The 24,524-nt window shown below is 40.5% G+C and overlaps 1 protein-coding gene across 1 annotated transcript in view; it reads right to left on the bottom strand.

Moving 5' to 3' along the window:
• ksr2 (kinase suppressor of ras 2) overlaps positions 1-24,524 on the bottom strand; it is a 396,641-nt gene that overhangs the window by 77,950 nt on the left and 294,167 nt on the right. The window contains exon 16 of the mRNA XM_088000110.1: positions 14,189-14,565. Coding sequence (XP_087856236.1) covers positions 14,189-14,565 — 377 coding nt within the window. The remainder of the gene's footprint in view (positions 1-14,188; positions 14,566-24,524) is intronic.

Raw genomic sequence — 24,524 nt, 5'->3', positions numbered from 1 at the left:
TTGTTGAACTCAACATTGAGTCCAGAAGGCTGCAGGGTTCCCAAGTGGAAAATGAAGTGCTGTTCTTCCAGCTTGCACTGAACTTCACTGGAGCACTGCTGGAAGCCTGAGACAAAGGTGTTAGCCAGGGAACAAACTGATGTATTGAAGTGGCAAGCAACTGGAAGCTCAGGGTCTTTTTTGCAGACAGATCACAAGCATCCTGCAAAGCAGTCATCCAGTCTGCACCTCTTTTCCCAATGTAGAGGAGACCACTTTGTGTGCTGCAAATGCAGTAGACTGGATTGAATGAAGTGCAGGTAAAGCGCTGGAAGGTACATGTGGGGCCTTGGATACTGAGGAGGGAGGAGGTAAATGGGCAGATGTTACACCTTCTGTAGTTGCAGACATAGAAACTGAGAAGCTGTGGGGAGGTGTTGGGAGTGGAGGAGAAGTGGACCAGGGAACCCTACAGGGAATGATCCCTGCCAGGCTAATGATCCTCTGGACGTGGATAGTTTGGGACGAGACGTGAGGATTATTACTGTTGTGGGAGAGAAGAGATAGAGAGAAGAGATAGAGGTGCATGTCAAAATGCGGGAGATGGGTCGGACTCGGCTGAGAGCTCTATAAATTATGGTGCTAGGGAATCCTCAGTTGAGGAAGAAGATGAACATTTCAAAGGGACCCTAATTTAAGTTGGCATCATCAGAATAGATGCAACAGAGAAGGACAAATTGGGAGAATGGAATACAGTCTTTATAGGAAGCACGGTGTAAGGATATATAGTCAAGGTCACTGTGGGGTTTAGTGGGTTTGTAGTGGATATTGGTGGCCAAACTATTCCCAGAGATGTCCAAGAATGGAGGGTGACCATCCTCCAAGGTGGACTTCAGGACAGGCAACAACACAAAGCGGCCAAGCAGAGGCTGATAGCCAAATTTGGTACCCATAAGGATGCCCTCAACCAGGGCCTAGGGTTCATATCACACAATGGATGACCCCATTGCACTATACACTCTCTTACACACACCACACACACACAATTACATAGTCATGCATGCACATAGACTGTCTCTCATACACAAGCTTTCTCTCATATGTACACAAATACACCCCCCACACTCACACCCATGCACGCACACTCTCACAGGCTTATACTGCATCACATTCACACACATACTTTACCAAGCTTGTACCCATGCAAGCATACACACTCTTTCTCTCTCTGTCTCTCTCTCACACACACACACACACTCACTCTGTCTCTCTTACACGTACATATGCATATAAATTTATGGGATGAATTTATAATTGCAGAATTATATTTGCATGTACATTCTATTTTGCTTAAAAACTGTATAACCTACAGGCAGTCAATCCATGTAATAGCTTGTAAATTTCACTTTCGAAATAGAACCAGTCTGACTCAAGATGGGGATAAGACAAACTTTAACCTTTGTCTGAGGTTGCATTGTCTGAGCACCTTCTGTTATAAAATCTGAAATTATCTTGAGAATGCGACTTAAAAGAACTTCTGGGATTTACATTTTAAAGAACTGAAGCCAGCAAACCCATTCTAAAATATGAAAGACTTAATCTAGGTTTGTTAAATATATCATTTCAGGTGCATGACACTAATCTTTTGCTATAAATTCTGTGTCTTCTGATCCTGCATCACAATCACCTGATGAAGAAGCAGCACTTCAAAAGCTAGTGTCTCCAAATAAACCGGATGGACTATAATCTGGTCCTGTGTGATTTTTAAGAATGTCAAGGGGTGATGGTCATATGCTCTCTTATTGCAGGGTTCAGAAAAATAAAAAGGGAATAAAAAATACTAATGGTCAATTCACTTCAAACAACCAATTAAATAGAATTCTGTAAGAAATGTCTTGTGTCCTGTATGTGCAGTATTCTCAAGGTGGGTCATAAGCATTAGAAAGACCAAATGCCTGCAATTATAAGAGGCTAAACAACTTTCCAATACTTATGGTCATCAAGATATCATGGTTCCTAGCAGAATGCATGTCATAAAGGAAATTTTGAAATTTCTTCTGGTTATCATTGTTATCAGGGGTCCTTGAAACAATCTGATTATGTACCTCAGTGATGCTTATCCATCATGTGGAATCCTATACCTCTTTGAAGATCTTGTAACAGTCAAAAGGGCATTTTGAAACAGTTCACATGGACTCTGTCCATGAGGGTTGTCATCACCCTTTGAGATGACATGCGAAATTAATAATTCCAGATAACAGCTTCTGACAGAAATGGCAATCCTAAACTGTCACTTGTGATGTGAATGCTGACTGCTCACTTTACTAAGAACCTGCTTTGCTTCTGGTCCTCATGCAGGTTCATTGGGCCTGTGACCAATGGATCCAGCCACACCATTGTTGTCACCACAGTGCATAGAAATGGAGGAGGAACTGATGCAGTTACCAACTTCTAGCAGATGTCAAATAGTTTCTACTTGAGCAAGTTACAGTTGAAGATCACCTTAGTATGCGGTAGAGGTAGACGAGACCCAGAATGTCTTCATCACAGAACTGCAACAATGGTAGGTGACTTTGTTACATAACTCCTAAATAAGGGTGAACATAGATACAGTGCTGCCCGATCTTCACTGGGATCATCATGAAGCAGACGACAGGTCTCATTTGACGGTGAGTGCTGATGCTTAGAACAACTATTGAGGTGTTGGCTTGCTTGCTTTCTTCCAATCCAGAGTGGGCCACATAATCCTTCCTCACCATGCACTGCACAACAGGAACAGGCAAAGACAAGAAGTGATAGACACTGAAAGTCTGGGAGAGCGGCAGCAATCTTCTGAGGAGGAAGATGAGGACATTGAGCAGGAGGAACATCACATTTACCATGATACAGCAATGTAACAGAACTGAATTCTCATCTACTTCCAATAAATCGGAGTAAGGTGAAGTGATTATTTATTGACCGTAAATTTGTTGCTGTTTAAAAGCCAAGCCCCTGTTCATTCCCAAAAGCAAATGCAATTTTGTTTGGTTTGTATTGTTTTTTTCCTTAACTTCTATAGAACAATATGATGTGAAGCAACTTCAGCTGTTAAAAAGATTTCTAACATGTGATCTTCCAATGTTGAACAATGACAAAATATTATGCTATGCTGAGTGTTGGGAAAAGAGCAGAACTCCCATTAACACAGTTCTAATTTGGTATAGCACTAAAGATCAATAGCCTGTGTTAGAATCACAGAATCCCTGCACCTGGCAAAGAGGTCATTTGGCCCATCAAGTCTGCACTGACCCTCCAAAGAGCATCCCACCCAATTCCAGACCCCAACATATACTCATAATGCACCTAGCCTGCACATCCCTGGACACTACGGGCAATTTAGCATGGCCAATCCACCTAACCTGCACATCTCTGGCTTTATCCTTACAGCTGCAATTACTATGACAGTCAATCAAACACGTGATAATGTAAAACAGAAAAAAATTCTATTTCCAATTAAATGTTATCTGTATCACCTATGTGCCCTCAGAGACTGTTCCTTTATTATTTTCCTCACATTATGTGTAATATGAAGGACTACTTGTGCTGGAAGGATTGACCTGGTACATAGCTTTAAATAGGTGCCAATGTCAGAAATCCCAGGAGGTCCCAGTAGTGTCAAAAGGTTCTCACACTGGAGAGTGCATGATAGTGTAAGCGTGGCACTGTGCAGGTGTGGTGCATACATAATTGAGGCAGGCAATGTAGAATCACAGAAGATCATTTGCCAGAGCCATGAACAGAAGCCCTGCGCGAAACTTCTAAAATTCACACTTGGCATAGTTAGATGTCAGATGTGACAGAGTGATTGCAGATGAGCTATTCAGGATGTGTTAGAATGGCACAAAAATGTGGCATATAATGACAGCCCATCTTTGCCAGTAACATTATATATTCTATCCCAAGTTTGAATCCTTGTAACAGTTCGAGTCTTATACCATCCCACTTACCTCATTGCCAGGGCATGTCTGACTGGCCCCAGTAAAGTTGCACTTCTGGGACTGTTGAGCTGTTGGCCATCTGATCACAGGTGAATTATTCTCCAATATGGCAAAAGAAACTAAAGCGAGTAAACAGCTTGAGAACTGTAAAATTTGGCTTCCTGGTCCAGTCAGGCAGGCTCACCCCTGCCTGACTATTATGCTGGGAGTGGGTAACCATCATTGTGAACAATTTAAACCATAGAAGTTCAATGTAGTGGTGAATTTGGGCATAAAAGGGGGCATGACTTTGCCTCCAACATGGTATTTTACCTAATGTAGCATGAGGTAATTGACATGGACATTGAGTATTGATAAGATACCTAACTAATATGTACAAGCATTATTCTTCAGACTCACAAGTGTCTGGGTTAACATTAACCTAATATATTGCAACAGAGTAGCACACCTCCAGAGCATGTCATTCTTCTAGTGATCAGATGTAAGATGGAGAATGAGATTACTTTAACCTTAAGTTGTATGGTATGATCACAGAAACAGAACTGTTATCATCTAGAAGGAGGTTGTTGAGCTCATCATGTCTCCACAGTTATCCAAATGAGCACTCTGCTAAGTGTCATTCTCCTGCCTTTTTCCCATAACCCTGAATATTTCTTCTATTTAAATAATCATCTAATCCCTCATTAAATACCTCAGTTAAACCTGTATCCACCATACTTGCAGGCATTATGTTCCAGACCCTAACTACTTGCTGTGTGAAGGAAGATGTTTCTCATATCACATTTCCTTCTTTTACAAATTACCTTATATTTGTGCCCTCTTGTTTTCAATCCATTCATGAGAGGGAACAGTTTTTCTATATCTACATTTTCCAGCTCCCTCATGATTCTGAAAACTTCAATCCGATCTCCTCTTAGCCTTTTCTCCCTGAATAAAACATTTCCAAATTCTCCAATCTACCATCATACCTGAAGTTGCAGTGATGATATCATAAGCATGTCTAGTAAAAGCATACTGACCATGACATATAACCCGATAACAGGAAAGGTTGTTCCTGAGCTAGACATTAATCAATGGTCTGTATCAATAGACAACACAATTCAAGAATTATTATTCAAAAATATTTGTCAATTAAAATGAATAGAAAACATGTTGTGTAGTTGTTCTAATAGGATTAATGTTGGAGACTACACTCAAGTGCAGCCAATCTGATCATATTATACTGGCTTGGATCAGAATAAGACAGAATATATGTGAAGGATCTGTGCTGTGAAGGCCTGGATTCTAGCTTTTTCAACAAGCTTCCAAGCAATTCTCATCTTACTTAGCAATGTTACCTGATTATTAACAAACTATAACCTATACCATCTTTGAGATAGGGGCCTTTTCTCGTTGAGACTCACTTTGGTGACAAAAAACTATCCCAATCTGTCTCCGAAAACATACAACATAACCTGTATCCCCATTCCAGACCCCGATCCTAACAAGACATGTAGACTCTTTGATGATGTTCTAAGATGTGCAAATAGGGGATCTGAGTTATAGTGCTATGAATTAGGAACAGGAGTAGGTCATGCCCCATGAGTTTTCTTGCTTCATCAAAATATTGTATGGAAAGTGTACAAAGATGAGGCATCAGCACCGATCCCTATGAAATACTACTTGCTACCAGAAAATGACTTGTTTATGCCTATTTTTTGCCTCCTGTTAACTAGCTAATTATCTATTAATGCCAAAATGTTACTCCTACACTATGAGTTATTTTCTGCAACAACTTCTGCTGTGACGCTTTATCAATACATTCTGGAAAGCCAAGTACAGTACATCCACTACTCACCTTTTTCCACAATACGTTACTTTTTCAAAGAACGCCAATAACTCGGTTAAACTTGATTTCCTCTTCTCTAAATCATATTGACTCTGCCTGATTACCTTAATTTTTTCTAAGTGTCTTGCTATAATGTCTTTAACAATAGCTCTAAAAACTTCCCTATGCAGATGTTAAACTAACTGGCCAATGGTTTCCTGCTTTCTATCTCCATCCCTTTCTGTGTAAAAAAGTTACATTTGCTATTTTCTAATCTAATACAATCTCTGCCACATTTTGGGAGTTTTGTAAAATAAATTCAACATATCGGCTAGCTCATTAGTCACTTCTCTTAAGACCCTAGGAGAACATCCATCAGGAACCAGGGACATGTCATTTAGTAACTCTAACAATTTGGTCAGTACTATTTCCCTGGCGAGTATAAAAGTTTCTTAAGTTTCTCCCTCACTTCTGGACTTGCAGATATTCCTGGAACGTTATTTGTATCCTCTATAATTAAAGAACAAAAAAAATCTGTTTAGTTTATTTGCCAACTTCGTGTATTCCATTATTAATTCCCTCGACTTACTTGCAATAGGAATGACATGGTACAGTGGCTCAGGGGTTAGCACTGTTGCCTAACAGCACCAGGGACCTGGGGTTGATTCTACCCTTGGGTAACTGTATCTGTGGAGTTTGGACATTTACCCCATATTGCCTCCCACAGTCCAAAAATGTTCAGCTTAAGTGGATTAGTTATGCTAAATTTCCCACAGAGTCCAGGGATGTGCAAGCTAGGTGGAAATGTAGGGTTACAGGAATAGGGTAGGGGAGGATCTGGTTGGGATGCTCTTCAGAGGGTTAATGTGGACTCAATGGGCCAAATGGCCTGCTTCTACACTGCAAAGAGTCTATGATTCTATAATGGTCATTTTGTTATCTCTTTTCTTTTTAAAATATAGACAGAAACGCCTTCTAGCTGTTTCTGCATTTCTGACTGGATTTTACTTATAATTATATTTCTCCTACCTTATTGATGTTTTAATCAGTTCAGCCTGCCTTTTTTAATATTCTGTCCAATCTTTTGATTTGACACTATTTAATACTTTTTTCTTTAAGTTTTATACCATCTTTAACATATTTCATTAACCATGGATGATGTGTCTGTCTCTTGGAAAGTCTCTTTCTCGTTGGAATGTACCTATTCTGTATTTTGAAATGCCCCTTAAAAACCATTAACTAGCTGCCATTTTATCTTTATTGACCTATCTGTTCATCTAATTTGCAGATTCAGTTCAGTTAAATCTGCTTTCATCTCCTTATAACCGCCCTCATTTAAGATTAAAATATTAGATTTGGATCCAATTCACTCCCTCAAACGGAATGCAAAATTCAATCACATTATGATAGCCAAGACGTGGAATATCTTGACTGTGAGGTAATTAACAAATCCTATCTCATTGTACAATATTAGATCTAGTATAAGCTGCTCTCTGGTTGTTTCCAGAATATTTCCAGCCTATATGTAGGTTGAATTCTCCATAATTATTACTGCACATTTTTTGACAAACTCCACTATTCCTTTCTTTGTATTTCGTCCAGCTATGTGGTTACTTTTCGGGACCCTATACACCGCTTTCACTTTGACTTCTTAACATGAGTCTTATCTCTACCCAAACTGCTGTACATCCTGGTTTTCTGATGTTAGATTATCATTTTCTATTGTGCTAAAACCATTATTAATTGACAGAACTGACCTTCCATCTTTCTTAAGTTTATATTCTTCATGAATATCATGTACCTTTCAATATTCAAAACCCAATCTTTGTCAGTCTGTAGCTATTTCACTGTAATGCCTATCAGATTGTACTTATTTATTTCTATTTGCAGTATCAATTTACATGGCTTATTTCAAATGTTATGTCCATTCAGGCACAGAGTTTTGTAACTTTAGCATTAAATACTGATTTACTCTTATGTTAGTACTGTTTAAACCTGCCTTTCATGGTTTGTTTATAATTTCCCATATTAATACCTTTCCCTCTTGCCTTGTCTCTACTCACTGTTTTACCGCATCTTCTAAAATTTGATCCCTTGTCCCCAGTATTTACTCTCTTTACTTCTCTAGTGATACATTTCACCAGAACACTGGTCCTAACATTGTTAAGGCTGGACTGTCCTAACCAGTATAGCTCCAACTTTCCCTATTTTGGTGTCAGTGTCACTGCATCAGTTTGTGACCCACACATTCTTGTTTTCCAATCTTACATGTCTATGCCAATTTGCATGTGACTCAGGTAATGATATAGGGATTATTATCCTTGAGGTTTTCCTTTTAATTTCGTACCCAACTCCTCATACTGACAACACAGAACCTCTTTCCTTGTGTTGTCTTTGGTGTCTATATTGACCATGATGACTGGATCCTTCTGCTCCCACTATAAGTTCCGAATTCTGGCATCAAGCAGGCAATACTTGATGCCAGGAAGCACAGGATGGGGAAGGAAACTGCAGGGGGTGGGCACATTAGAAATGTGGAGCTTACTCAAGGAAAAGCTCCTGAGTGTCCTAGATAAGTATGTACCTGTCTCGCAGGGAGGAAGCTGTAGAGCTCAGGAGCCGTGGTTTACGAAGGAAGTGGAATCTCTGGTCAAGAGGAAGAGGAAGGCTTATGTTAGGATGAGATGCAAAGGCTCAGTTAGAGTGCTTGAGGATTACAAGGTAGCCAGGAAAGACCTAAAGAGAGAGCTCAGAAGAGCCAGGAGGAGACATGAGAAGTTGTTGGCAGATAGGATCAGGGTAAACCCTAAGGCCTTCTATAGGTATTTAAGGAATAAAAGAATGACGAGAGTAAGATTAGGGCCAATCAAGGATAGTAGTGGGAAGTTGTGTGTGGAGTCAGAGGAGATAGGGGAAGCACTAAATGAATATTTTTCAACAGTACTCTCTCTAGAAAACGACAATGTTTTCGAGGAGAATACTGAGATACAGGCTACTAGACTAGGGGGGATTGAGGTTCACAAGGAAGAGGTATTAGAAATCATGCAGAGTGTGAAAGTAGTTAAGTCCCCTGGGCCGGATGGGATTTATCCTGGGATCCTCTGGGAAGCCAGGGAGGAGATTGCCGAGCCTTTGATGTTGATCTTTAAATCATCATTGTCTACAGGAACAGTGCCAGAAGACTGGAGGATAGCAAATGTGGTTCCCCTGTTCAAGAAGGGGAATAGAGACAACGCTGGTAATTATAGACCAGTGAGCCTTACTTCACTTGTTGGTAAAGTGTTGGAAAAGGTTATAAGAGATAGGATTTATAATCATCTAGAAAATAATAATTTGTTAGGGATAGTCAGCATGGTTTTGTGAAGGATAGGTCGTGCCTCACAAACCTTATTGAGTTCTTTGAGAAGGAGACCAAACAGGTAGATGAGAGTAAACCGGTTGATGTGGTGTATATGGATTTCAGCAAAGCATTCGATAAGGTTCCCCACAGTAGGCTATTGTACAAAATGTGGAGGAATGGGATTGTGGGAGATATAGCAGTTTGGATCAGTAATTGGCTTGCTGAAAGAAGACAGAGGGAGGTGGTTGATGGGAAATGTTCATCCTGGAGTCCAGTTACTAGTGGTGTACCGCAAGGGTCGGTGTTGTGTCCATTGCTGTTCGTCATTTTTATAAATGACCTGGATGAGGTGTAGAAGGGTGGGTTAGTAAATTCGCAGATGACACTAAGATCGGCGGAGTTGTGGATAGTGATAAAGGATGTTGTAGGTTACAGAGAGACATAGATAAGCTGCAGAGCTGGGCTGAGAGGTGGCAAATGGAGTTTAATGCAGACAAGTGTGAGGTGATTCACTTTGGTCGGAGTAACCGGAATGCAAAGTACTGGGCTAATGGTAAGATTCCTGTTAGTGTAGATGAGCAGAGAGATCTTGGTGTCCAGGTACACAGACCCTTGAAAGTTGCCACCCCGGTTGACAGGGTTGTTAAGAAGGCATACAGTGTTTTAGCTTTTATTAACAGAGGGATCGAGTTCCAGAACCATGAGGTTATGCTACAGCTGTACAAAACCTGGTGCGGCCGCACTTGGAGTATTGTGTACAGTTTTGGTCACCACATTATAAGAAGGATGTAGAAGCTTTGGAAAGGGTGCAGAGGAGATTTACTAGGATGTTGCCTGTTATGGAGGGGAGGTCTTACGAGGAAAGGCTGAGGGACTTGATGCTGTTTTCGTTGAAGAGAAGGAGGTTGAGATGTGACTTGATAGAGACATATAAGATAATCAGAGGGTTAGATAGGGTGAACAGGGAGAGCCTTTTTCCAAGTATGGTGATGGCAAGCACGAGGGGGCATAGCTTTAAATTGAGGTGTGATAGATATAAGACAGATGTCAGAGGTAGTTTCTTTACTCAGAGAGTAGTAAGGGTATGGAATGCTTTGCCTGCAATGGTAGTAGATTCACCAACTTTAAGTGCATTTAAGTCATCATTGGACAAGCATATGGATGTACATGGAATAGTGTAGGTTAGATGGGCTTCAGATTGGTATGACTGGTCGGCGCAACATTGAAGTGCTGTAATGTTCTATGTTCTATTAACACAGCCTTCCAGATTCTTGCAGTTGGCTGCAGGGACCAATGTCTATCCCCTTCACTATACTGTGCCCTACTATCACTACTTTCCACTTTCAGCCTCATGTTTATGGCCTGTTCCATGGTGAGCTCATTCATGCTCCAGACCAGACTCTCATCCAGACAAAACACATCCAGTGAGCCTCCAAATGAAGCACTGGTAGTGTAGCCGCTTTCTATTTATGTGTTTGAGTTTCCTAGGGTTGATAATGTCATTCCTTGTGGTGGCATCATTTCCTATGGTGATGTCATTCCCGTTCTTTTCTCAGGGGGTAGTAAATGGGATCCATCAATGTATTTTTTGACAGAGTTCCGGTTGGAAAGCCATGCTTCTAGGAATTCTCATGCATGTCTCTGTTTGGCTTGTCCTAGGATGGATGTGTTGTCCCAGTCGAAATGGTGTCCTTCCTCATCCGTGTGTAAGGATACTAGTGAGAGTGGGTCATGCACTTAATAACGTAGTCAGTGTTTCCTTGGCCAGGTTGATGTTGATGGATGTGAACAGGGCTGTTACATCAAAGGAGACCATTATTTTATCCTCTTCTATCTTTAGATTATCTTCTATTATTATAAGAACCAAAGACACATACACCAAACACCACCAACTTCATCAGCAAGGACAGTATCATCAAACTAGTGGATCTATGCCTTAACACCCACTTCACTTTCAACTACAAAACTCTCCAGACAAACCAACAGAACATCCATGGGCTCTCCGATATCAGGGTTCTTAGCAGAGGCAGTAATGCAGAGACTCGAACAAATGGTTCTGCCAAGCATCCAACCCAAACTTTGGGTCCGCTACGTGGATGACACCTTTGTCATCACTAAATGAAACAAATTAGAGGAAACCTTCAAGACCATCAATAATACCCTTACTGGCATAAAATTCATTAAAGAGGAGGAAAACAACAACAAACTGCCATTCCTAGATGTCACAGTACAGCAAACAGCCAATGGGAAAGTTCAAACCAGCGTCTACAGGAAAACAACACATATGGACCAAATATTGAACTGCAGAAGCAACCATCTCAACATCCACAAACGAAGCTGCATTAGACCATTATTTCAATGAGCCACCACACAATGCAGCACAAAGGAACTACACAAAGCAGAGGAAAATCACTATATATTGTATTCAAAAAGAACGGGTACCCAATGAACACAGTCCACTGATTTCTGAGCAACAAACCCAAACAAGCAGACAAAACACATCCAGAAACCCTAACCACTCTCCCCTACATCAAAGACATCTCGGAAATGACTACCAAACTACTCAGACCCCTTGGTATCATGGTAGCCCACAAACCCACCAACACACTAAAATAGCAGTTAATGGACTTGAAAGACCCTATACAGACAACAAGCAAAACTAATGTCATTTACGAAATACCGCGCAAGAACTGTAACAAACACTACATTGGACAGAAAACTAGCCACAAGGATAAAAGAACATCAACAAGCCACAAAACGACATGATCCACTCTCACTAGTATCCTTACATATGGATGAGGAAGGATAACACTTCCACTGGGACAACATATCCATCCTCTGACAAGCCAAACAGAGACACAAACAGAGAATTCCTAGAAGCATGGCATTCCAACCGGTACTCTATCAACAAACACATTGACTTGGACCCCATTTACTACCCCCTCCCTGAGAAAAAGAACAGGAAATGACATTGTCATAGGAAATGATGTCTCCACAGGAAATTACATCACCAACCCTAGGAAACTCAAACATATAAATAGAAAGCAGGCTACACTAGCAGTGCTTCATTCAGACTATGGTGACGAAATGTCTGAAAATGAACCTTACAACTCAGTGAGCAAACCTGCCATAGAAACCTCAAATTCTAACCGGACGAGAGAGGGTAAATGCAGGAAGGATGTTCCCCATTACCAGGAATTCCAAAACCAGGAGTCACAATTTAAGATATAACTTTTCAATCTGAGGCAAGGAAAACGTCTTCACCCAGACAGAGGTGAGCCTGTGGAATTCTCTGTCACAGAGGACTGGAGTTTTCAAGAAGTTTGATATAGTTCTTAGGGCAAAAGGGACCAAAAGTTTGGGGTGAAAGTGGGAATAGAAGAGTGAGTAGGATGATCATCCATAATCATATTGAATATGTTGCTACATAAACACTTACTGCAGACGTCTTTGCCCTGGATCTAATTGATATTCAGAAGCTCCCACATGTTGCAGCTGTATCATCATGCCTTTACTGCCATTTTTAATGTGGTTTTATTAGCTGTTCAATTGTTATATTCAATTATTTATTTTCCTTCTTATATTTTATTAATTTTACTACCAATTCATTGCCATATTACACTTTTGGAAAAGAATAGACCTTAATCACGTACCAGACACTCATTAAAGGTCTAGCTACTTCCCTTGCAATAGAGAAACTAATTCCTGCAGGGTGAAGCAGTTTAGAAAACAAAAGAAGCATGCCTATTCCCACTTCTCCTGATTACCTCACTCACTCAACACTCAATATTCTGTTCAAAGTTTCAGTGTTAAGTCATTGTGAGATATCTATATTTGTCTTTTCTGAAAGTAATAAGTTAGATCAGCTCCTGGTATAGTTTAAGCTTTACTTTAACTTGCACTGCTTTCCAGTGGACAGCTTGAATATTCCTCCTTAAACCTGAACAAAACTTAGAATTTAAACAGTACAGTTTGTTAAATATTTAATATTTTAAAAAGTTTAAAAGATATAAAGTTTTGCCTCACTTTCCCAACTTACAGCATTCTACTCAAAGTCACACACTGTGTTAAGCTGCACTGAGGTGCCTGGATTTCTTTGTTAATTACAGGTTGCACTGATCACACCATCAAACAAAGTGAGTAGTACATGCATGCAGCATGTGCAGACATTCACTCCTTGATTGTCTTAATGTTCGGAGACAACTAGTGGTGCTGCTCTTAACATTAGAAATATTTCACACCGATTTTCAATGTTTTCTTAAAGTCCGCCTTCATTTTCTTTCAGGTGGTAGTTACACAAGACTTACTGAGAAACCCAAATCATGTGAATTAACTACCTCCCAGCTTTATTGGACTTAGCAGCTAGATTGCTTTGAGAACCATGTTTAGTTCAGCATCAATCAAATGGATGCCACTGAATCAATATGAATACCTTAACAGAGCCCTTCAAATCAAAATTCTCACAGTAACCCTTAGACCTGCAGATAGTAACCCTTAGACCTGCATATAATAACCACATGAAGTTTACTCTAAGTGTTGCATATGAAATAAGGTCTGACTGGTTCAATAAGAAAGCTCTTTTCAAAATGACTTCCATTTTCCAAATGTTACGATTTGAATGTGTGATGACCAAAACTATAGCAATATAACCACACAGAATTTTAGCCAAACTTTGACTTTCATAATGTCGAAGACACACCATTTACATATTCATGTTCCCACTTTAATTTTCAGAACAAGCTGAAAAGGGAAAGGTAAAGCTTCATTAGTTGTTCATCGCTCTTATTAAGCCATATGCTTGCCAGAACACAGGTTAACTATACAATAATTTAATCTGTTAAGCCTGAAATAAGTTAGTTAGCTACCAAGTAAAGACATTTGTTACATCAAATAGTAACTACAGCAATTATTATATCTGGTCTTTCAACCAAAAGAAAAATGGAATGTGTTTTGCAACCTTTGGAAATGATCTTGAACTGTTTTGATACTTGATACTGGAATATCACACTCATGGGGACAGATTTTTGTTAATCTCTTGTCTCTTCTTGATAACCTATAAATAATTTATATTAAGCCATCACTTACCTGGTGATAATAGCTAAGTGTGGGGGACTCATACAGGCTCCCATAAATAGTACCACATTTTCATGTCGAGTTTGTCTATATGCCATCACTTCCCTTTTGAAAAGTTTTAGATGGTCCTCATTGTCCCTTTCAATATCAATCAAACGGATTGCTACCTCTCCATGCCAACGACCATGATAGACTTTGCCGAAGCGTCCTTTGCCTATGAGTTCTCCAATTTCTAGTTGCTCAAATGGAATGTCCCATTCCTGCAGGAAAATGCTAGTCTGACTTGCTTTTCGTGGAAAATTACGTGCAGACAACAATGAAAGATTCATCTCTTCAAAATCATCTTCAGAACCATCAGACTTATAAGCCTCGTCATTCGCATCTTCATTCTAAGAAAACATAAAGAGTTTCAATCAATTAAGCAATTTTTGTTATGCATTTCCTGGTTCTTAGGAAAACAGAGTTAAGAAACTTACAACTGTGCTTGCCACATAGAACATGGTTACCTTCAAAACTGTTAGCTCCCATGTATGTTTCTCTTAGGTAAATGCAAAATGTCCCACATAACGACAACTAGTTCTCCAATTTAATCTGAAGAAAGATTTTGTCTTTATTACACACAAATGTGGAAAATAGGAGCAGGAGTAGGCCATTCAACTCCTTGAGACTGCTCCACCATTTAATATGATCATGAGTGATTATTGAGCTTAATACCCTAATTCTACCCTGCCCACATATCCCTCGATTCCTTTAGCCACAAGAGCTATATCTACCTACTTCTTGAAAAGACGTAATGTTTTGGCCTCAACTAACTTTGTGGTATTGAACTCCGTAGATTCATTACTTTCTGAATGTAGAAATTTCTCCTTATCTCAGTCCTAAAAGGTTTACCTATTATCCTTAAACTATGACCCTCTGATTTTGGAATAATAGTATCTATCAATTCATTTCAATCATTCTCATGTTCTTCTCTAAACTCATAACAAAATTGTGAGCCTGATTTCAAATAATCAAACTCAAGAAAGTGGCTCACAACCACCTTCTCAAGGGTAATTTAGGATTGGGTAATCTAATGAAATAATAAAAAATAGTCTTGAACTGCAAATGTACAGCTTCAGCATTCATCAGAAACCTTAAGTATGAACAAATGTTCGGCTTTACTTATTATTTTATATCATTTTGGTTATGTTTCAATGTTAACATCTAAATTCTTAGTCATTTTCTGAGACAACATCAGTTGTCTGCGCAGATACTGATCCTTAGTGAATATCAAGTTCTTGATATGAAATGGCATCCATGTGCTGATTACATAAGGATGTTGCTGATTAGTGCTGCAACTAGTTATTGAAAAATGTTCCACAGTTGATTGCCAAGCTACAAAAGGGTATAGAGGCATCATATGAAATAATAGGGGATGTTTCTTGCAATATGGGAAGGTTATTTTATCAGTGGCTTGGCATACCAGGAGGTAGAATTAGAAGTTAGAGGCACTTTCTCTCCAGAGGTCTCTCCCAGTCTACTCAACCAAGAATTTTAAAAAGACAGCAAAAGAGAATGTGACAGTCAAGTTCTCTGACAGGGATGGTGATCAGACTCCCCCTCTTCACAGGGAGATGGTGGTGTATAGGCAATGCCAATTGACTAGTAATCTAGAGACCTAAATAACTGCCTGGAATATAGGTTTATTTCACACCTAATAGAGGAAGTTATGTTCAATTAAGTCGGGGATGTGTAAAACATTCTGGGAGCTGCGAGCTGTCTAAAATGTTCTAATTGTGAAAGATCTCTGAGAATAAGCACAGAAATGCATCATTCTTTACCTGCAACCATAAACTAGTTGCCCATTCCAAAAGGAAATACTCTTACAATTCACAAACACTGCTGGCTGATCCTAGGGAATTCTAATGACCATTAGTGTAATCTTGCAGTCTAGGAAAACAAGCAAAGGTCCTGAAGTCTGATGGACTCTCTCCTGGTTATCTCCACCAGTGATGATTTTGATGAATTCACTTGCAGGACAGTAAAGGGCACTGTGCCCCTCCTTTATGCATTTCTATACAGCAGCCTTTGATATGACACAATGACTATTTGTGGAGCCCTGGAATATTCCAGTAGCGAAGAAAAAACTGAGTGTCACAGTTATTTTGGTGTTGGATTTCCACCAGAACCATGTAGCTGCAGGTCCTGCTCTACAATTCTTACTGGGATACCCTCAATCATCTCTGGCATTGCCTCTCCAATATTTGCAGCTAATTGGTTCTCATTCTGGAGATACCTTGATATCTCACTGGTCATCTTTTGATATTTTCTAATTAGCCTGGGCAGCACGGTGGCACAGTGGTTAGCACTGCTGCCTCACAGCATCAGGGACCTGGGTTTGATTCTACCCTCAGGCAACTGTCTGTGTGGAGTTTGCACATTCTCCCGTGTCTGCGTGGGTATCCTCTGGGTGCTCTGGTTTCCTTCCACAGTTCAAAGGTGTGCAGATTAGATAGATTGGCCATGCTAATTTGCTTCATAATATCCAGGGATGTGCAGGCTCAGTGGATTAGCCATGGCAAATGTAGGGAAATGGAGATATATAGGATTTGGGGGAGGTGCTGGGTAGAATGCTCTTCGGAGGGTCAGTGCAGGGGTCTTTTATTCTATGCATCTGTTCTGATATGTTATTATGCAACTGTAGAGCTGGTGAGACTTGAATCCTCACCTCCTGGCCAAGAGGTAGGGACACTATCTCAGCACCAAAAGAACTCCACTGTTTGTCTTCTATTAGGCATTTCCTGGATGGTGGAACCTTGAATAACCTTCCATTCTGGTGCTGCTTTCTATTAATGTTGTGGCCTCAGTTACTGATTGGCAAGAGCCCTCCTTGTCTCTCACTGCTCTTCCTCCTGAGGTTGCATGAATATATAATGCATGATACATATTTGAGCAATCAAATTGTGTGATAAATAGATAGTAATATGACAGCATATGCTCTATGGATTTCATTTAAAGAATTAATGAACATGAGCTTTTCAACCGCATCCATTGTCTACACCCAAGCCTCCATACCCTCCAAACTCAATTCATCTCTCTTCAACTTCCAAACCATGACCTCAATATGCTTTTGGAGGCATTGTGAAGATAGTACTGTCAATTTTATGTTAGAACTTGTTACCTTTCATGATCCACCTGTCACATTCAAGCTTGTCCCAATCCCCTTGATTCCCTCAATACCACTTTGCATATTCTTGACATAACATATCAATCTTCTCCCATTATCCTGGACTCTGTTACCCTCCAATGCGAAATCCTTCCTGAGCTAACATTTGTCCATCGTGGCATTCCCACTCTAATCCCAGACTCTCCCCTCTGCAATCTTAGTGTTTTGGTGTTGTGAGCCACCCAAGAGATCTTCTGTTATCCCAACTTTAGAGAGGATCTGGCCCACCCCTTTCAGATCGAATTCCCTTCCCTGATTGTGAAGGTTCCCTCTATCAGCTAACACCCTGCATTACACCTGCCATTTGGACAACACTGAACCAATGCTTTACCCCCTCATTTTCATTACTTCAAATGACAGTCTCCCACAACATTTCCTTCACATCCAGCCCTTCCCATTTCATTCCACCTCCCCTCTCTCCTAACAACCACATCGAACGCACCTCCCTATCCCCACGGTGGCTCAGTGGTTAGCACCGCTGCCTCACAGCACCAGGGTCCCAGGTTCAATTCCAGCCTCGGGCGACTGTCTGTGTGGAGTTTGCATGTTCTCCCTGTGTCTGCGTGGGTTTCCTCCAGGTGCTCTGGTTTCCTCCCACAATCCAAAGATGTGAAGGTCAGGTGAATTGGCCATGCTAAATTGCCCATAGTGTTAGGTGCATTAGTCAGAGGGAAATAGGTCTGGGTGGGTTACACTTCAGAGGGTCGGTGTGGACTTGTTGGGGTGAAGGGTCTGTTTCCACACTGTAGGGAATCTAATCTAATCTAACAAACTCTTACAGATTCTGAGCTTCCATGCAAGGTGTTATCTCTTGCTCCTCCCATGTGCCACAGGTTTAGGAAAAGGCAAACTGCTGATTTCAGACACACCTAGTCAAATCCCACAGTTGCATGCTATCCTTAACTGAAAACAAACTGTTGCCATGAGATTTCCATGCACTACAGGCTTAACATTGAGGCTAGGACTTACATGTCAAATAATTGAGATGGTGAGGATGTTTAGCATGCAAATGTATGAAAAGTAAGAATTTGACTCAGGATGGTGTGAACTGCCACTACCACTCTGCTGACTTCATCTCTAAATCTCAACCTGCCATCTGGAAACCTGATTCCCAACTAATTAAGTCATCCTGTCCTTTACAGGCCCCACAAAATACCAAAAATTCAGAACAATTTCATGTATGTTCCTCTTTTGTACCAACTGCCATCTGCATCCAAAGAACAAAAAAGCTTTGCAGATGCCTGCTTCCTTGTCTGATGCACAGTGAAACAGCGAATCATGAACTCTCATCTCATCCAACTAAACTGCTTTTCATTAAAGCTCTGCTTTTTTGTCATCTTGATCGCTTCTTTTATGCCAATTTTACTTTTGATTTGGTATCATGTTGAGAAACAATAATGAGGAAATATATATTACTTTCTTTTGGTGGTTGTTTCAATGATCTGCTTATTGTCATGCAAAACGTGGATTAAATAGGTTACACTAAAAGAGAAGAACTTCACAAAATACATTAATGTACCCTGCCCAGTGGATGGTTACTGAGCTCACTCCTCACTCTCAAACACATATTGAGTTGTCACTTTATCTGTTGATTTCTTGGCAATTCCACGTTCGTGCAAATAAGCTCAATTTATGGAATGCATCAGTTCTTTAAGTTAGTAACTTTCTTACCCAGAGGACACTGTGTGCTGGCTGAATCATTAATAACCAGCACAACAGTCTTTTAACACTGTGGTGCCCTATTTTACATGCTTGAAAACAGACTTCCTGCGTCAATGTTGCATGCTCATTTCTGTACTATCTCAATCAAGCAGTCATTCTCAGTAATAAGAGATTTCTGATTTTTACAATGTCAAATGATGTACCATCACATTGATGGAGTTATCCCCATATTCTGGGCTATTGATTCGCAGGAGTCTGAAGGTAGGGAACCAAGAATTGAGGCAATCTAATATCAAGCACACTAAGTAGTTTTCTGATATGGCTACAGTTGTTAATATAAATGACAGCATTTTTGCAAACTTTTGCAAGCTTTAGATTTCCTATAAACCTTCAAGGAAAATAGCGGATGTCTTGTTGTGTTGCTCATTGATAGTCTTGAACCTGGAGCACGGTTCTGATGTTTTACTGCTCTAATAGGCAAATCTAGGTAATTGTAGTGATTTACAATTTATTAAAGGTTAGTAATAGCACCATGGCAACTCCTTGTAAATTTTAGGATGGAGAATAATGAGAAGCTTTCTAGTTTGCAGATCATTTTGCATCTTAACAATTGTTCCGCAGATATCACATACTGGATGTAACAGATGAGTATAAGACATTTAAAAATGTATTCCAGGTTTTCCATAGACTTTCTGCTCGTGAAGAAAGCCAATAGATGTGTTAGCTGTGATTGCATAAGTATGATAGAGGAAGTATGATAGAAATTAAGCAGGCTTTTGCACAAATATCTTGCATATGTCCTATAGCATTGCTCACATCGGCTTGAATGTCTATGTTTTACAAGCAGTATTCAAAAACTTGAATAGAATTTCCAGCTTCATTGGGATTGGGTTAGGGGGCAGGACAGTGGGAGAAATGGCAAGGGAAGGTGTCAGAAGGAGAGCCTAATGTCCTGCAACTACCATGATTTATTATTAGTGGTGGGAAAGAGCATTGCTTGCACAATGCTAGGACAACAAAAGTGGAAATACATGAGGTTATGTACTTTGGCAGAAAGAACAGAGGAACTGAATATTATTTAAATGAAGAAAGACTGCAGAAAGCTACAGAACAGTCATAGTCATATAGCATGGAAATAGACTCTTTGGTCCAACCAGTCCTTGCTGAACATAATCCCAAACTAAACCAGTCCCACCTACCTCCTCCTGGTCCATATTTCTCCAAACCCTTCCTATTCAAGGAATTATCCTTTTAAATGTTGTAGCTGTACCCACATTCACCACTTCCTCAGGAAGCTCATTCCACACACAAATATTTGCCTTATGTCTTCTTTAAATCTTGCTCCTCTCACCTTAAAAATGTGCTCCCTAGTCTTGAAATCCTCCATTCTAGGAAAAATTAGACTACCATTAATACTCTCTCTATATTCCTCATTATTTTATAAACTTCTATCAGGTCACCTCTCAATCTCCTACGCTCCAGTTAAAAAAAGTCCCAGCCTTTCTTTATAACTCAATCCTTTCACACATGGCAACATCCTGGTAAATCTCTTATGAACCCTCTCCAGCTCAATAATGTCCTTCCAATAACTGGGTAACCAGAACTGGACACGGCATTCCAGAAGAGGCTTCACCAATGTCCCATACAATCTCAACATAACTTCCTAACTCCTATACTCAAAGGACTGAGCAATGAAGGAAAGCATGCCAATGCCTTTTTAACCATCCTGTCTATATGTGATGCAAACTTCAAAGAATTATGTACCTGCGCTCCTAGGTCTCTCTGTTTTACAACACCACCCAAAGCCCTACCATTAATTGTATAAGGCCTACCCTTGTTTGTTGTACCAAGATGCAATACTTTTTTTTTCAAGGGCATTTTTCAGCCCTTTGACCCAGTTCAAAAGATAACTTTGTAAATCTTAGAAAAGCCTTTTCACTGTTGACTATGCCACCAATTCTGGTGTCATCTGCAAACTTACTAACCATGCCTTCTATATTCTCATCCAAATCATTTATATAATTGACAAACAAAAGAGGACCCAGAACCTATCCTGGCTTTTCTGCAAATATTTCTTTCGTTCTTTCAATGTGTTGTCCTCATTCAGCCTGGAATATCTCTTAGCTTAATGCAAAGCCTCACCTATCTTCCCAATAATATATCCTCGGTATTGACTGACTTCCACAGAGCTTCTGCACATTTTCATAACTTAATTGAGAATAAGTTTCTCCTCTTTCATCAGCTGAGCTTTCATGTAGAATCTGTTATACCTAAAACAATCCTATCTCTGATGAGATCATTTTTTAGTTGTCCAAAGCCACAGGATTTAACTAGTTGTATCAGTGGATTTACTTACTGATCAAGTCACCCTTTCCACCAGTGCTCTGATGTTAAACATACACCATTCATAAGTAACAAAAACACAGACACTGCTGGAGAAATTCAACAGATCTGGCAATATCCGTGTAGATAAATCAGTGTTAATGTTTCGAGTCATATGTCCCTACTTCAGAAGGGTTTTTGGACTTGAAATGGTAGGTCTGTTTCCTCCCCAAGATGCCACCAGACCTGCTGGTCCTCTCCAACAATTTCTGTTTTTGGTTATTTCAGATCTCCATCGTCTATAGTTCTTTGTTGTATTAAACAACAAGTAACATTAATTATGTGGCTTAAGTATGTCTTCAAAACTATCAAAATCTCTGCAGTCTGCATTTTCTGCTTCTTAGCAAGATCTAGGCTACAATACAGTTTGTAGTACTCTTTCTCTAGTACTAACAGCATTGTTGCTATTTTTATTTGCTCAGGTTTTAAAATTAATTTTCTAGGTATTTCATAGTTGTGCCACCGAGAAAGAAGAAAATTTCTGATCCAGTCTCATATCTCCTTTTATTTCCACGGAAGCAGGAAATGGAAAACGAAAAATGCAGCCAGTTTGACTCGCCCTATAAGTGAAAATTGCAGTTCTGAAGAGTCAGTTCAGATTCATCACGTTAACTCTGTTTCTCTCTACTACAGATGCTGCCTACTGAGTTTCTCTGACATTTTCTGTTTTTAATTTAGAGTTGGAAGCTGCATTTTGTTTTAAACCTCTTCATTGTTGTCAGTTTGTGTGGAGGACTCAAAGAAATTCATACATTTTCAGCTGCACTACTCTGCGACCATCTTTCAAGTCATGTGTTCAATGGCTGCCACAGTCTGCACACAAAGGTGCAACAGAGGTAGAGATCACATGACTACAGCAAGCCAGCCAACACAGTAAGCACAACTGTATTTTTCCAAATAGCCGCTTGTATTCACAAGTATCCCTGCTAAGTCGCTACCCTGTTCATTTCACCCCATCCCTAATGCCTAATATTTGCATTCATTTTCAACATGCTTATTGTGCTTATCAGGGTTTAAATGAATGGAAAATTAGAAGCAGCCTGTCAACAATTACAATTTATTCATGGGACATGGGCTTCACTAGCTGAGCCAGCGTTTGTGGCCCATTGCCATTGAGAAAGTGATGGTGAGCTGCCTTCTTGAATAGCTACAATCCATGTGGTGTAGGTAGTCGCACAATGCTCACAGTCTCTCTTGAAAGACTGAGAGCAGCCAGCAACCTTTGGAGACCAAACTTTGGGGACCAACTCAAGCAGGAGCAGCGTGCAGGCATTGAGCACCGGGGCAGTGCATGGGGAAGCAGCCCCAAAGCAGCGAGTCCCAGAGCATCGCAAGGGGAAGCAGCTCCCAAGCAGCAAGTCCCATACCTGCGTGTGGGCAGCGAACCCAAGAGCAGCACAAGGGTAACAAGCCCCAGAGCAGCACAAGAAGAACGAGCCCCAGAGCAGTGCATGGGGAAGCAGCCCCAGAGCTGTGCATGGGGAAGCAGCGAGTCCTGGGTAGAGACTGACATGGGGGAAGCAGTCCTAGAACTTACCTTGGAGCAACAGAGTGCTGGTACGGAGTGGACCAGGGATGGCTGTTGGATTGGAGTCTGGTGTGGGCAGTCAGACCACATGCAAAGGTCCTGTGCTGAGTTACTACAACGTTATGCTTATTTGAAATTTTTTAACTGACTGTAATGTTAATCCTTTAAACGATGTCTTATTTCTAACTTATTTTTTAAACTCTGTAGAGAAATGTAACTACTTTTTATTCCTATTTTCTATCCAAGATTTGTACTTAGGCACTTGTACCTGAGATGGTGCCATAAGAGGCAGACATTGTAAAAGCTTTTCACTGTACTCCTACAATGGAGTACACGTGACAATAAAGGATACTCTATTCTATTCTTTTGATGCAAGTGCTCTCTACACCATCTGACACACTGCCCTTGCCATCTCAGCACACCTCCAACATGCCATGAGGTTGGTAAAGCCATCCAGCAGCTGAAAAACAACAAGGCCTCCAGATGGAATCCCCACTGAAGTACTAAAATACAGCAGACAGCCATACTTGTCATGAACTCATGACCTCATTACCCTTGTCTGGAAGGAAGATTGATTAGTCCTTGCTCAGTCAGAGATTCAAAGGTTACAGGGAGAAGGGAGGAGAATGGAGTTGAAAAATGTATGAGGCATGATCAAATAGCAGAGCAGACTCAATGGGCCGAAAGGCCTAATTCTGTTCCTATACTCATGATCTTAAGAGACCAAACCGGGACATCTCAGCGATGCTGTAACTGTGACCATTTTCAAGAAAGGAAACAGGTCAAACTGTGAAAATTAAGAAGTTTTTCAGCAAAGGGCATCCTGAGAATCTTCCTCAACCACATCCTTCCACTGACTGCAGAGCTCCTCCCTAAGTCTCACTGCAGTTTCTGCCCACAAAGGTGCATAATTTTAATCCACAACAAATCTAGGAAAAGTGCAGGGAATAGCACCAACCTCTGTATATAGCCATCTTTGATCATACGAAGGCCTTGATTCTGATAACAGTGAGGAATTGTGGAATATTTCCCTCAAACTAAGCTGAGATTTGGGAGTTCTCATTCATGAATCACAAAAAGCTAGCATCAGGTTCAGCACGTAACAGGGAAGGCAAACGGAATGTTGGTCCTTCTTCAAAGTGAATGGAATACAAAAATAGGAAGATCTTGCTAAAACTATACAGGGCACAATTCAAAGCACAGCTGGAATAATGTGAACAGTTTTGGACCTCTCCAGAGATACTCCAGAAAATGTTCACTAGGCTGATAACAGATATGGAAGGACTGTCTTATGAGGAGAGGTTGAGTAAGTTGAGCTTGTACTCATTTGAATCTAGAAGAATGAGTGGCATTCTTATTGAATCAGGGCAAATCCTCTTGCAAGGATGCCTGCCTTGAAGAAGTTTTCCTCCTCTCTCTACAAGAATCTCAGGGAGTCCCTCCCCCACTGCAACTCCCAGGTCATTTCCTCTGCCCTGAAGCTCTTCAACCATGTCCTGAAACAGACTCGCTACTACAGCCACATTTGCTTCCTCAGTGCCTGCCTCTGTAACCAACTCATCCCACACAGA

Source organism: Chiloscyllium plagiosum, unplaced genomic scaffold, assembly GCF_037043375.1.
Source record: "Chiloscyllium plagiosum isolate Xiang-an unplaced genomic scaffold, Cpla_swu_hap1 HiC_scaffold_24, whole genome shotgun sequence".
NCBI lineage: Eukaryota > Metazoa > Chordata > Chondrichthyes > Orectolobiformes > Hemiscylliidae > Chiloscyllium > Chiloscyllium plagiosum.
This window is presented reverse-complemented; position numbering and strand designations above follow the sequence as displayed.